At 41.5% G+C, this 15,731-nt stretch overlaps 1 protein-coding gene across 1 annotated transcript; it reads left to right on the top strand.

The window, feature by feature from the left end:
* The first annotated feature begins 271 nt into the window (after positions 1-271).
* On the top strand, positions 272-7,125 carry gchfr (GTP cyclohydrolase I feedback regulator). Its single transcript, XM_061967993.1, has 3 exons — positions 272-418; positions 6,094-6,188; positions 6,753-7,125. Exons 1-3 carry the CDS (start codon positions 383-385, stop codon positions 6,877-6,879), a joined length of 258 nt encoding a protein of 85 aa, XP_061823977.1. The 5' UTR covers positions 272-382; the 3' UTR covers positions 6,880-7,125.
* The last annotated feature ends 8,606 nt before the right edge of the window (positions 7,126-15,731 follow it).

The raw sequence follows: 15,731 nt of genomic DNA, 5'->3' as shown, positions 1-15,731 counted from the left end.
ATGCATGTTTGCTCACCACTGCAAACCACAACAGAGTAGAATGACAAATCTAATGTCAATCAAAACATTGATTTTATTTTTTTATTTTTTTCAATACTACATCTTAAAATGTGAAATGTAAATAGCGCTAAAACAAGAATAATAATGACAAGAGAAACTTGTTTTAAATTTGTGTTGTTTTGAAAAAAAAACAAATAGCCATCATTTCTCTTTTGGATGACAGTATGGTGGATGAGAGGCGCGCTGTGATTGGTCCACTGCGGTGGGTGTTTCCGCATTCTACAAAGAGCTGTCAGCAAAAGCGCAACGTGCAAAAGGACTGTCGCGTCGGAGAAGGAACGTTCCTCTGGGGAATAGCGGTGACTCCACACAGGAAGAAGACATGCCTTACATGCTCGTCAGCACGCAGATCAGACTGGTGCGTAAATATGGCTGCTTATGTCTGGTGTTGTGCTTTGTCAGGGAGGGTGGAGCTGCAGGTCCACTTCATTGTGTGGCATTGCAACAGTGCTATTCACTATGTTTTATCAATGCAAGGGCTTGCAATTTGCATGTAGAAAATCAAAAACGAGTGAAAATGTGCAAAAAAAAAAAACAAGATTATCCACTGGGCTATTGATAAACAAAAGTTGCACTTTCTCTTGGATGGATTGTGCAACATTGATTATTTATCAGTGTATACTTGAACAATACTGCAGAGTTATAAGCACACTATCATAAGTCATTGGAATTAAAAGCTAATACAGTAAATAAATTGTATTATCCCGTGTTTCTTTTGTTAACGCAATGCAATTCAATCGACATAATTGCCTCTAATACTTGGATCATCTATTTATAGGCAGTCTACTTATTTGAGGATTAGGATATGCACCTGCCAGATGCCTGCAGGTGAAACCAAATTTGAGTAGTGTAACATATGGCAGTTAGTGTGGCTGTGGGACGGTACTTTAGTAATAATAATAATGGATTAGATTTTGTATCGCACTTTTCTATTATTAGATACTCAAAGCGCTCACAGAGAAGTGGGAACCCATCATTCATTCACAACCGGAAGGCGGTAAGCTACATTCGTAGCCCTGGGGTAGACTGACGGAAGCGAGGCTGCCAGTTTGCGCCTACGGCCTCTCCGACCACCACCTATCATTCATTCATCATTCATTCACCAGTGTGAGCGGACCTGCAACCCTCAGGTTTCTGGCACAGCCGCTATACCCACTACGCCATGGGTGTCAAACTCTGGCCCTCAGGCCAAATTTGGCCCGCCGTGTAATTTCACTTGGCCCTTGAGGCGATATCAAATCAACACTAGAGCTGGCCCGCCGATTATATTCAGCGGCGGTGCCGCGGTAACACCTCATTCACCGCTAATTCTCATACTTGCCAACCCTCCTGGGAGACTCTCAATTTTCAGTGCCCCTCCCAAAAATCGTCACTCTTTTCACCCAGTCCAGCGAATGCTGGCCCAGTCACATAATATGTGCGGCTTCAGCACACACACGTGAATGCAATGCATACTTGGCCAACAGCGATACAGGTTACACTGACAGTGCCCGTATAAATAACTTTAACACTGTTAGAAATATGCGCCACACTGTGAATCCACACCAAACAAGAATGACAAACACATTTCGGGAGAACATCCGCACCCCAACACAACATAAACACAACAGAACAAATACCCAGAATCCCATGCAGTCCTAACTGGGGGGGGGGGGGGGGGGTGTATATTGCAGTCCGGAAGAGTTAGGGCTGCATGGGATTCTGGGTATTTGTTTTGTTGTGTTTATGTTGTGTTACGGTGCGGATGTTCTCCCGAAATGTGTTTGTCATTCTTGTTTGGTGTGGATTCACAGTGTGGCGCATATTTCTAACAATGTTAAAGTTATTTGTACGGGCGCCGTCAGTGTAACCTGTATCGCTGTTGGCCAAGTATGCCTTGTATTTACGTGTGTGTGCGTGCTGAAGTTGCACATGTTTTGTGATCGTGCCGGCACGTTGTTGGAATGGATGAAAAGCAGACGTGACGACAGCTCGTGAAGGACGATAAACGCAGTGCCTTTAAAACACGCCCTCAAGACTGTGGTCCGGGTGGACCACGAGATATAATGACTGATGAACAACTTCGTCGATAATGAAAGATGCCTCAGCTCAAAGCCTGAGCCCCGACATTAATGAACTAGCATCCAAGAAAAGATGCCAGGTATCTGTCTTGGGCACATCAGATTAGATCAGTGTTTTGCAAACTGAGCAGTTTAAAGTCCTGAATGGTTGGTTTATTCATTGTTATTTGATTTTCAAATTTATTAGCCTGTGGAAAAAGTTAATGTTGATATTTACCTCAGAAGGCTGCAAATAGAAAAGAGGCATTACATTTTTATTTAAATTTTATTTGATATGTCATTGATATTTTTTAATTATTATTATTATTATTTGAAACCCGGTTTTGCATGGCACTATAAAGTTATATAAGCCTTGCTTGTCCAATATTCAATGCAAAACTTGTTTGGGTCCCTATTAAAGGGTTCATTTGTTCAACCTTGGCCCGCGGCTTTGTTCAGTTTTAAATTTTGGCCCACTCTGTATTTGAGTTTGACACCCCTGCACTATGCCATACCGCCCCTGACACTTTGTGCCAACCTCACTTCCTAACGCGTTAAGATCTGTGCTGGACAGCCCGTGGTTTTTAGCTCAGTGGCTAGCACTGCTTAACTTAACTTTCAAACAGAGTTGTGGAAGCTTTATGAGTAACTAACATCCATCCATCCATCCATTTTCTACCGTTTGTCCCTCTCGGGGTCGCGGGGTGGTCGCTGGAGCCTATCTCAGCTGCATTCGGGCGGAAGGCGGGGTACACCCTGGACAAGTCGCCACCTAACATGCAAAACAGAAAATGCAACAGATGCAATGTAGCTTTGTTGTGCGCTACAACATTAAAGGACCCCGCTAATGCTGACAACATTGGTACTCACTTCATAGTTCAGGACCGAAAAGTGATGTCTACAGGTGAAATGTCCCCCAAAATTGACACAGTGATTTTAGGCATGTCTTCTGGTGAGTTTCATCACATTTTGGAACGCTCACTTTCAGCTCAAAAATGTGGGTGGGCCTGCATCATCAGCCTGCTGACGTCACCTACAAAAGACTGGACTGAATTTATACTGCGTAGTGTGTGTTTCGTTAGCATCCTAATCCTGAAATCGTGTTATTTTTGTGCAGACTTTGAAGAAATTAGCAAAATACCCTTGAGGGAAGAATGATTTAAGTCAGAATTTGCAAAAACATATTCTCTACATTGTGTTGTACAAGTTTTCGCCACTTTTTAACTGGGTGTCACCGGGACTTTGTGGTTCCACAGTTGGACAGACATAGCATTGGCATGAGTAATGAAGCTTTATCGTCTCTGTGGATGCGGTGGTTTAACCAATATTTTGCGGTTCCTCTTTGGCTTGGAGCATACACACCAGTGGCTGCATTATGAAGCTTAATGCTATTTCACGTCCTCTTCTACTGATGTTTTATTGCTGGAATCGTACCTTGAGTTAAGCTGAATTGCGCTTCAGAATATCTATCAATCAATCAAAGTTTATTTATATAGTCCTTAATCACACGTGTCTCAAAGGGCTGCACAAGCCACAACGACATCCTCGGCTCAGATCCCACAATATGCCAAAAGAACATAGATAGATACTTTATTTGTCTTCAAGAGAAAGTCACATTTTCTCAGATTTACAAGGGTTGGAACACACAGGGGCATGGAAAGTTTGAAAAAGAATCAAACATATTTAAAAATGTCATAAGCTTAACAAACTGGAGATAAGGAAACAGGATATTGTGTCTATATCAGTGATTCTCAAACCTTTGTAATCGGGCTCGGTCTAGTTGTATACCAAAGAATCACTTGATTAAAGTACAATGTTTTATTTTTTTATATTCAAACAGTGTAACTGTTCAAACAGTGTGTAATGTTACAGTGTCCAAAAATATTAAATATACTTGTTCAAAAAAACCGCTGCCTTGTTTTTAATGAATACTGTAGGTTCATTATGATGGTACTTGGAGGGCCAAGTTTTATCTAAGGTGGTTCTTGTTGAAAAGAGTTTGAGAACACTGGTCTACTTATATTTATTTTTTGTTCATAATGTTAAAGGCCTACTGAAACCCACTACTACCGACCACGCAGTCTGATAGTTTATATATCAATGATGAAATCTTAACATTGCAACACATGCCAATACGGGCGGGTTAGCTTACTAAAGTGCAATTTTAAATTTTGCGCGAAATATCCTGCTGAAAACGTCTCGGTATATGACGCCTGCGCGTGACGTCACGGATTGTAGAGGACATTTTGGGACAGCATGGTGGCCAGCTATTAAGTCGTCTGTTTTCATCGCAAAATTCCACAGTATTCTGGATATCTGTGTTGGTGAATCATTTGCAATTTGTTCAATGAACAATGGAGACAGCAAAGAAGAAAGCTGTAGGTGGGAAGCGGTGTATTGCGGGCGGCTGCAGCAACACAAACACAGCCGGTGTTTCATTGTTTACATTCCCGAAAGATCACAGTCAAGCTTTATCATTGGCCTGTGGAGAACTGGGACAACAGAGACTTTTACCGGGAGGACTTTGAGTTGGATACGCAGACACGGTACCGTGAGTACGCATTCAGCTGCGGCTTCCAAACATTTGATCGCTTGCCCGTACGTGCGTGCCGCTATGTGCATGTCACGTACGTAACTTTGGGGAAATATATGTGCTATATGAACTTTGGGGAGGTGAACGGTACTTTGGGCTGTGGGATTGAGTGTGTTGTGCAGGTGTTTGAGTTGTATTGGCGGGTTATATGGACGGGAGGGGGGAGGTGTTTGTTATGCGGGATTAATTTGTGGCATATTAAATATAAGCCTGGTTGTGTTGTGGCTAATAGAGTATATATATGTCTTGTGTTTATTTACTGTTTTAGTCATTCCCAGCTGAATATCAGGTCTCACCCGCCTCTCACAGCATCTTCCCTATCTGAATCGCTCCCACTGCCCTCTAGTCCTTCACTCTCACTTTCCTCATCCACAAATCTTTCATCCTCGCTCAAATTAATGGGGAAATCGTCGCTTTCTCGGTCCGAATCGCTCTCGCTGCTGGTGGCCATGATTGTAAACAATGTGCAGATGTGAGGAGCTCCACAACCTGTGACGTCACACTACTCGTCTGCTACTTCCGGTACAGGCAAGGCTTTTTTATCAGCGACCAAAAGTTGCGAACTTTATCGTCGATGTTCTCTACTAAATCCTTTCAGCAAAAATATGGCTATATCGCGAAATGATCAAGTATGACACATAGAATGGACCTGCTATCCCCGTTTAAATAAGAAAATCGCATTTCAGTAGGCCTTCAACCATATCAGTTTAAAAGTAATCATGTACCATGGTGTCAAAAAATTTGCAATTAAATGATCAAAATAATCCGCCCGAATGCAGCTGAGATAGGCTCCAGCACCCCCCGCGACCCCAAAAAGGGACAAGCGGTAGAAAATGGATGGATGGATGGAAAATAATAGTTGTATATGCCTTTAACCACAATGTCTATGCTGGGAAGTGGGCTCCTGGAGACATCCACTTCTGTGGATGACGTCACACCAAGTTACAAATACAGTTAGTTAGTTACTGTATCTACTGATTACTCAAAAACTAAAATATATAATGGGAAATGACTGCCAGATTAATTTTCAAAAGTAAAAAATTACCCAAAGAAAACGTGTTTGTTCAATTTGAGTAATCTGGACCCTATGGGTTCTTTTAGGTAACCCTCCTTTCCCAATGACTGCAGCCTACAGACAAGCTGTGCTGGTCTGTAGGCTGCATGGTAGCTTTTAGCTACGATATGCTCAGTTGGTAGGGTAGGGGGAACACAAGTTGGGGCTTGGGCATGTGCAGGGCTGGAACGCATGGGATGACCACTATCCATTGATGCCATGACCCAGATAAGTATGAGGTTTAGAGGAAGCCTGGGCTTTTATCTGCTGGCTAGAGCGGTAGACTGACCGCGCCAGATGACCACTGTTAACAAACATGAATTAAATAAGCATGTGTTGTCTTTCAGGAGAACGGGCCAACCAATGTAGGAGATGAGCATTCAGATCCAGCTGTCATGAATTACTTGGGAGCACGAAAAACAACCATGCTGGGAAACAACTTGTGAGTACTTTTTAGTGCTTTGCCATGGTCGCAGATAGACATTAAAAAGCACCTGCAGCAGCTAATCGTCTGGGCACTGTAACCTTCACTGCACAAGATGACACGTATACATCCTGATGTAATTATATTTGGAGGATGCATCATCCAACTCAGGGACAATAAATTGTAATAGCTTATATCCGAAGCTGCAATCTTCTTTGCTCCCAGGGGTTCTGTAAATGTGCTCACACAATGCCTCATTTCCATATGTGCAAAATAGTGTTGCCTTCATTTTGGAAATAAACATGTCCATACTGTCATTAGAGAAAAAACACATGGAAGCATAAGACCTCCTGTGCGGATAGAGGGGCTGCTTTGCACGTTTTGAATAAGCCGGTCGGCGTGGTGATGGTAAACAGACCAGGGAGGTGTTGTCATTGGCAACAAGATTCAAACGCTGCCGGGAACTGCATGAAGGTGTGGAGGGATGTGAACAAACAGCAGAACAGTTAACACCAGTCAGTCAGAACCTGAAAGACACATCTGTGGACAGTAGATAGTAACTCTTGTGTTTATCTCATTTAGTTCAGAGTACCATGTGGACGAGCCTCCTCGCCTGGTGTTGGACAAGCTGGAGAAAATTGGCTACCGTGTGCGGACAATGACGGGGGTGGGGCAGACGCTAGTGTGGTGTCTTCACAAGGAGATATGATGTGCTTTCCTGTCCATGTGTAATTGAATACAAAAATGCTACAAACAGGTGTGTTGATAAGTTTGTGTCTGCAACAATGTTTACAAATGATTTTTTGCTAATTATATTAATCAGAATCAGAATCAGAATAGTTTTTGTTGCCATTGTTTGAGAACGGGTTCACAAACTAGGAATTTTTTCGTGGTGCAATCGTGCAACATAAAACACATATAACACAGATTTGGTAATAAAAAGAGCTGTAACTGAGCTATCAGATCTTGTTATTGTTCATGTGCCTGAGGGCCGAGGGGAAAAAACTGTTCAGGTGGCGGGAGGTGTATGTATGTATACATGTAAACTAATAGTGTGCTTAATATACCGGTAGTAATTTGTACAAGATATTTGAACCAGTGAACCATGCTTTGTGCAGCAGGGGCACAGTCATGCTGGAATAGGAACACAAATTATGTCCAAAATAATTAAATCTGATGCGTCCAACCCCAGAAAATCTAGTACTTGTCCTGTAATGTTCATGGTATCCCATTTTGTTGTCAAGGTAAGTCACTTAAGTTATTTGATTGGCTATTTACACCATATGGCCTTAAAGGGAAACTGCACATTCTTTTAATTCTGCCTATCATTCACAATCCCTAAGTGAGACAAGTAAACATATATCCCTCTTTTTTTGTGCATTCTAAATCATAAATAACGGCTAGCAAGAGGTGGCTAACAATTAAACTAATGAGGATTCAATCTCTTCTGCCTATAAAGCCCTCTAAGAACATCCATCAACATTGTATATGCATACAGTAATCATATATGTACTGTAGTAATTGGCACAATCAAAATAACATGTTCAAATTACCGTATTTTGGTAATTTTTAGCATTGTTGGACCTTTCATTTTTTAGTGCTTTGATTTCACAGAGTGCAGCGCCACGTTCGCTATTTCTTTCAACAATTACAACTTCCACTAATCATGGTATATTTAATATGAGACCACGACTACTTTGGGACAAATGATGATCTAGAACCTGGTATTTTTGCACCTGAATCTACAGAGTATGAACTATAAGTTTTAGAACCTGGGTGCGAAGCAGATCCAGCTCTAGTGAAACACTAAGCATCGTGTAGCAGCGTTGCTAAGTGCTAACCAAGAAATACAAATTACGAACATTAAAAAACAATCACTTACTGTACAATGTCCATTCTCCCTGGGATGCTGACTGATGGGATGTTTGTATCTTTCAGCACAAAACTTGGGTTCCCCGTTTGGATGAAATAATCATTATCCTCACTCTTTAGGTAAAAAATGCTGAGAGCAAACGAGCGTCTTGCATGTCTCGGGTCTAAGATCATTTTCAAAGTTGACCAACTCCTCAATCCTATGGCCACAACCTTCTAATATACAAGTGTGAGGCATTATTTATAACATGGGTGTCAAACTCTGGCCCGCGGGCCAAATTTGGCCCGCCGTGTAATTTCACTCGGCTCTTGAGGCGATATCAAATTAACACTAAAGCTGGCCCGCCGATCCTCCTGGGAGTCTTCCAAACGCCAGCCAGCCAGCCAGCCAGCCAGCCAGCCAAGTGCTGGCCCAGTCACATAACATGTGTGGCTTCTGCACACACACACATTAGGATGCAATGCATACTTCATCAACAGCGATACAGGTTACACTGAGGGTAGCCGAATAAAAAAACTTTAACACTGTTAGAAATATACGCCACACTGTGAATCCACACCAAACCAGAACCCTTTGCAGCACTAACTCTTCCGGGACGCTACAAGGTGTGTGTGTGTGTGGTAGCGTCCCGGAAGAGTTAGTGCTGCAAAGGATTCTGGGTATTTGTTCTGTTGTGTTTATGTTGTGTTTCGGTGCGGATGTTCTCCCAAAATGTGTTTGTCATTCTTGTTTGGTGTGGATTCACAGTGTGGCGTATATTTCTAGCAGTGTTAAAGTTTTTTATACTGGCACCTTCAGTGTAACCTGTATCGCTGTTGATGAAGTATGCGTTGCATTCGATCGTGTGTGCGTACAGTAGCCGCACATTTCTTGTGACTGGGTCTGAACGATGTTAGAATGGATGAAAAGCGGACGTGACGATAGCTCGTAGAGTACGTTAAATGTTAATTTGTTCAACCTTGGCCCGCGGCTTTGCTCAGTTTTAAATTTTGGCCCACTCTGTATTTGAGTTTGACACCCCTGATTTATAATCTCGCACAATCTTTTACTAACTCAGAGGCGATGCAGCAGCAGTAGGTTTAGAGCTGTAGTCGCTACATTACCTCAGTGATCAAGGTGCTGTTACTAAAAATGGGAGTATTTTTGGCAGGTTTTTTAAAGGGCTTCATAGGCAGACTAAATGACTTCCATTAGCTACATTGTTAGCCGTCTAATGCTAACCGTATTTTACAAATTAGACTGCACACTGTGTTTTTGTCTCACATAAGGATTGTGAGTGACAGACAAAATCCCCCCCAAAAAGTGCACTTGACACCTTTCAGCTCCAATAGCTGGATGTTGAGGCACCAGTCAGCAATTAAAGCCACAAGGACTACATGAAAGACAGCAGCACCGTCATGTTCCACTGTACTTCCCGTTCCCAACCTATAGTGTATCTCACTGCAGGACTGTAGCATCCAACAAGAATACAAAGTTAAAAAACGCACAACGGTGCATCAAACATGAGGTGGACGCGGGCAAATACTGCGGCATGGTCATGCTGGACCTTCAGAAGGCCTTTGACACCGTTGACCACGCTATACTGTTGGATAAGCTCAGAGCAATCGGATTTGACAAAACCTTATCGAGCTGGATGCAATCTTACTTGGAGGGGAGGGAACAGGTGGTAGAGGTGAACGGCACCGTAGCCCCCCCCCCCTCTCAGTGAGCTGTGGAGTCCCCCAAGGCAGTATATTGGGGCCTTTACTGTTCCTAGTATACATAAACGACTTGTCATTGGCATGCGACTGTGAATTGTTCTTGTTTGCGGATGACTCGGCCCTGCTGGTATCAGACAAGGACAAGTCACAGGTGGAGAATATCCTCAGTGCTGAACTCTGTAGAACTTGCACCTGGCTTGCTGACAACAAGCTATCCATACACTTGGGTAAAACGGAATCCATCCTGTTTGGGTCCCACATCAACCTTAAGAAAGTCAATGACTTCACTATAAAAGTGGGTGACATTGTTATCACCAGGAAATATAAGGTCACCTACCTAGGTTCCATTCTAGAGGCTAATCTTTCCTGTGATAAAATGGCAACCAAGGTAATTAAAAAGGTCAACCAACGAACGAGATTTCTCTATAGAATCTCCTCTCTGGTCAACAAAAGCACCATGAGGATTCTAGCAGGAACTCTCGTTCAACCCTTTTTCGATTACCCTTGCACCTCCTGGTACCCTAGTACCTCCAAAACCCTCAAATCTAAACTCAAACATCCCAGAACAAGCTAGTCAGATTACTTCTAGACCTCCACCCCAGATCCCACCTCACTCCTACCCACTTCTCCAAAGTGGGCTGGCTCAGGGTGGAGGACAGAGTAAAACAACTTGCACTGAGCCTAGTCTATAAAATCTGCTACACCTCCCTGATACCGAAGTACATGTCAAACTACTTCCTTAACGTAAATGACCGCCATAATCACAACACCAGGGGGAGCTCCACTAACCACGTTAAACCCAGATTCCGATCTAACAAAGGTCTTAACTCATTCTCTTTCTATGCCACATCAATGTGGAATGCGCTCCCAACAGGTATAAAAGAAAGGGCATCTCTACCCTCCTTCAAAACCGCAATAAAAGTACACCTCCAGGCAACTTCAACTCTAAACTAACACCCTCCCCGGATTGTTAATAATCAAATGTAAACAATCAAATGTAGATACTTTTCTTATGCCTTCTGATCTCTCTCTCTCTCTCTCTCTACGTCCACTACTTGCTGTACATATTCTACCAAGTCAGACCTACACTGTTCCAATATCCATTTCTCTGTTCTCAATTGTTGATGACTGATGATAACAACCAAACCTACCCCCCCCTCCCCCCACACCCCGAATTGTAAATAATGTAAATAATTAAATGTATATACCCTGATGATTATCTTGTGTGATGACTGTATTATGATGATAGTATATATGATAGTATGTATCTGTATCATGAATCAATTTAAGTGGACCCCGACTTAAACAAGTTGAAAAACTTATTCGGGTGTTACCATTTAGTGGTCAATTTTACGGAATATGTAATTCACTGTGCAACCTACTAATAAAAGTCTCAATCAATCAATCAATCAATCACTTATTGCCAAAACTGGCATCGACTGACATCTTCAGCCGATCTAGCGTGATCATAGGTCATAAAGAAAGAAGATGCCTGGCAGATGTCAAGGTTGTGTTGAGAATTGTTAACAATAAATAATGAGTCAACAAGCTCATTCTGGCATCCGGTTTCGCATGCAGCACCAGCTACAGAACAATTTCCTTTACTTGTATAACCTTTACTGTCATTTGAACATATTATTTGTTTTTTGTTTTCCTTCTGTTGTTAAAAAGCCTACATATAAACAAAGCCATGTAATGAGGGGCTATTTCAAAAGGAGAGAAGGAGCAGATGTATCCCAGACCATCACGACGTTCCACAGCTGGACATTGTGTAACCAAGCCACAGAACAGAGATGGGAGTGGCAGGGATACACTGGATGCTGTGAAGCTGCCATGTGGCTCTTAAATAACGTAATTTCTGCAGAAAAAGCCACTGCTAGCTTGCCATTAAATTTAGAATTAAGGGGAAAATATCAGTGCTATGACCATTTGAAAGAATAGGCAATGTACCGGACACTCACTTTTTCAATCTAATGAATTTGTTTTATCATTGTGCATTCTGTATTTTACTCCCGCATCATCCTGATATGTGCTTTTATACTATACTTCTATACTGTTTATCTCATTTATAAATATTTAGAACCTGCAATACATGCATTGTTAAGTTAGTTAGAAAAGTAATATTGCAACATAAAATGTATTTATGTGAGAAAGAATTGGCACATTTGGAGAGAAATCTTCCAAATGGTTCATGGATGCATAGAGCAAACAGATGAGAGAAAGGTGTCAAATTGGAAACATTGAGGGGAAATGAGTGCATCTATTCCATAAAAATTGTGGATCGTCCCAGTCATTCTTTGTGGAAAAATGTATTAGGCCACTGATCAAAGGGTGTAACAAATAAGACATTTTAAGCCTTTCACTGATGAAAAACATGTATAATGAAGAAAATAAGTATTTGAACACCCTGCTATTTTGCAAGTTCTCCCACTTAGAAATCATGGAGGGGTCTGAAATTTTCACGGTAGGTGCATGTCCACTGTATGAGAGATAACCTAAAAACAAAAATCCAGAAATCACAATCTATGATTTTTTAACAATTAATTTGTGTGATACAGCTGAAAATAAGTATTTGAACACCTGTCTATCAGCTAGAATTAGTCCGCCTTTAAAAGTCCTCCTCCACTCCACTGTATTATCCTGAATCAGATGCACCTGTGTGAGGTCGTTAGCTGCATAAAGACACCTGTCCAGCCCATACAATCAGTAAGACCCAAACATTCAGCATGGCTAAGAGCAAAGAGCTGTCCAAAGACACCAGAGACAAAATTGTACAACTCCACAAGGATGGAAAGGGCTACGGAGAAATTGCCAAGCAGCTTGGTGAAAAAAGGTCCACAGTTGGAGCAATCATTAGAAAATGGAAGAAGCTAAACATGACGGTCAATCTCAATCGGAGTGGAGCCCCATGCAAGATATCACCTTGTGGGGTCTCAATGATGCTAAGAAAGGTGAGGAATCAGCCCAGAACTACACGGCAGGACTTGGTGAATGACCTGAAAAGAGCTGGGACCACTGTTTCCATGGTCACTGTTGGTAATACACTAAGACGTCATGGTTTGAAATCATGCATGGCACGGAAGGTTCCCCTGTTTAAACCAGCACATGTTAAGGCCCGTCTTAAGTTTGCCAATGACCATTTGGATGATCCAGAGGAGTCATGGGAGAAAGTTTTGTGGACAGATGAGACCAAAATTGACCTTTTTGGTCATAATTCCACTATGCTTGTTTGGAGGAAGAAGAATGATGCGTACCATCCCAAGAACACCATCCCTACTGTGAAGCATGGGGGTGGTAGCATCATGCTTTGGGGGTGTTTTTCTGCTCATGGGACAGGACGACTGTACTGTATTAAGGAGAGGATGACTGCAGCCATGTATTGTGAGATTTTGGCCAAAAACCTCCTTCCCTCAGTCAGATCATTGAAGATGAGTCGTGGCTGGAACTTCCAACATGACAATGACCCAAAGCACACAGCCAGGAAAACCAATAAGTGGCTTCATAAGAACCATATCAAGGTTCTGGAGTGGCCTAGCCAGTCTCCAGACATTAATCCAATTGAAAATCTTTGGAGGGAGCTGAAAGTCTGTGTTACTCAGCGACAGCCCAGAAACCTGACTGATCTAGAGAAGATCTGTGTGGAGGAGTGGTCGAAAATCCCTCCTGCAGTCTGTGCAAACCTGGTGAAGAACTACAGGAAACGTTTGACCTCTGTAATTGCAAACAAAAGCTACTCTACCAAATATTAATGTTGGTGTTCAAATACTTATTTTCAGCTTTATCACACAAATAAATTGTTAAAAAATCATAGATTGTGATTTCTGGATTTTTTCTTTTTAGGTTATCTCTCATACAGTGGACATGCACCTACCATGACAATTGCAGACCCCTCCATGATTTCTAAGTGGGAGAACTTGAAAGAAAGTTAAACTCCAGCCCAAGATACAATTTATAAAAAATATTTGCTTGTAAAGCGTAAATTCGTTATCCTTACAAAAACAAATATTTGTGTACTTATCAAAACAAACAGCCTTTTAAAAATAGGTTGTTATGGGCATCTTTCTTAAAGTACCAGGAGAGCGGAAAATAGAAGTTGACTTTATATGCTTAGTTGTGTTTCATTGTATCCATTAAATCATATTCAATCGTAATTACAATCTGCTATGTTTGTAAAAATATATCGTTTGAAATGTCACAAAATGCCACAAATTCAGTCAGCCATTTTGAATATTCCATTCCGAACACCTTCGGTAATTTCCGCTGACTCTACGTCACTGGAGTAACGTTTCTGCACTATGACCAAATAGATTAGTCATACTGGAAATGTGCTGTTTATCATTCACAATCCTTATGTAGGTCAAGAACACAAATATTTAGCTCTTTTTAAGCATTCAAAATCGTAAATAAATAGCTAACATTTGAGTCAACAGATCGAGAGTCCTCTGTTGCGCTCATTATTTCCCTCTCTAAAAACATCCAGAAACCGCCAACAACACTCCACTTACATTTTGTGACCTGAAAATTAACCAAATATGAGTGATATGGTCGTTATAAGCGCCAACGCAGAAAGACTATTTTAGCGGCACATTGATAGCAGTGAGCTAATGCTATCTTATGCTGCTGTTGTTGACACACTATATGCCGGCGGCTGCTTTTACTTTGTCTCAAACTTGCTAAGAGTATATTCTAGATTATAATTCATGCATCTCTCACCTGGTAGTAGACAAATATGGTCATGGACTGACAGACTGGTCGACTTTCACAACTTCGAGGTGGCGAAAAATACACATAAAGACGCTCGTTGCAGCAAGTGAGAATTGTGATTTAATCTTAATCTAAATAGAATTATGTGAGCGTCCCGTCGACATCCCAGTGAGATTGGAATTATAACAACAGTAAGTGTTTGTTTTTGTCATGACGTGGACTTTGGCGGGGTTTGTTTTCCCGAGTTGCAAAGAATTCGGAGCGGACATGGCGTGAAGGTAAGGACATCTTTATTTTAACACCAACAAAAAAGTGTAAACAAAAGCGCGCACAAGGCGGAGGTACAAACTTGGCTAGTGAAAGCAAAAACTAGCACTTGGGCAAAAGCTATGGACATGAAACGAAAACACTTAGTGTAACATAAAAATAGACAAAACTCACTTGGCATGGAACTATGGCATGGATCGCGTGATCATAGGAATAACAAGGGTAGCGTGAGTAGTAATGTCGCCACGCTGACTTCCTGGCAACTATCTGCTTAAATAGTCGTGAACATGATTAGCAACAGGTGCGTGAGTGCAAACGTGAAACAGGTGGAACTAATGGGTTGCTATGGTGACCAAACAGGTACTAAAAAGAGTCCAAAAACCAAACAGGACATAACTTAAACAAAACATGATCACAGACATGGCAGTTTTATTCTGGTTTAACATGGTCAGTTTGTACGTTTAGCACTTAAAAATGATACGGATACTAGTGTCACAATAAAGCTGCACTCAGGCAGCAGTCGGCTTTCTAAAACGTATTACTTATCCTCTTTGTGTTAGGGCTCAAAAATCTAAGGTCTTGTATCATATTTTTCCCCCAAAGTAATCGTTATTGGCGTTCACTAAGTCTGCTTGATTAGCATTGTTGTTGATGAGGAAGGGATCTTTGGTTTCTAGCGCGACGTCACGTAATCACGTGACTGGCTTCCTCATTATCCCTCAAAATGGCTCGGGAATCTCTGTGAGATTGATACTATTTTAATCATATCTATTTCTTCGCAAACTTTGGAAGTCTTTTGGTGTCATAAATCAGATATTTATGATACTAGCTTAAATATAGAGGCAACTTGTTTTTCCACTCTATTGGTATTTTAAACTCTGGACACAGGCCAGCTAATAAAGTAATCATCCCGTATGTATTTATTGAGATTTATCAAAACAGTGTCATTTAAATTTTTCATATTGAATTAAAATTAAATGTAAAAATAAATATGCTGTTAGTAACATTCGGGCTTGA

Source organism: Nerophis lumbriciformis, linkage group LG08 (genome assembly GCF_033978685.3).
Source record: "Nerophis lumbriciformis linkage group LG08, RoL_Nlum_v2.1, whole genome shotgun sequence".
NCBI classification, from domain to species: domain Eukaryota; kingdom Metazoa; phylum Chordata; class Actinopteri; order Syngnathiformes; family Syngnathidae; genus Nerophis; species Nerophis lumbriciformis.
Note: the sequence above shows the minus strand (reverse complement) of the source record. Positions and strands in the feature narration are given on the sequence as shown.

What these genes read in the sequence shown, in the direction of transcription:
- gchfr (XM_061967993.1), top strand. Translation starts at nt 383, where the DNA reads ATGCCTTACATGCTCGTCAGCACGCAGATCAGACTG. An exon ending in TCAGCACGCAGATCAGACTG is followed by an intron (nt 419 to 6,093) that starts GTGCGTAAATAT and finishes GTTGTCTTTCAG; the next exon opens with GAGAACGGGCCAACCAATGT. An exon ending in ACCATGCTGGGAAACAACTT is followed by an intron (nt 6,189 to 6,752) that starts GTGAGTACTTTT and finishes TATCTCATTTAG; the next exon opens with TTCAGAGTACCATGTGGACG.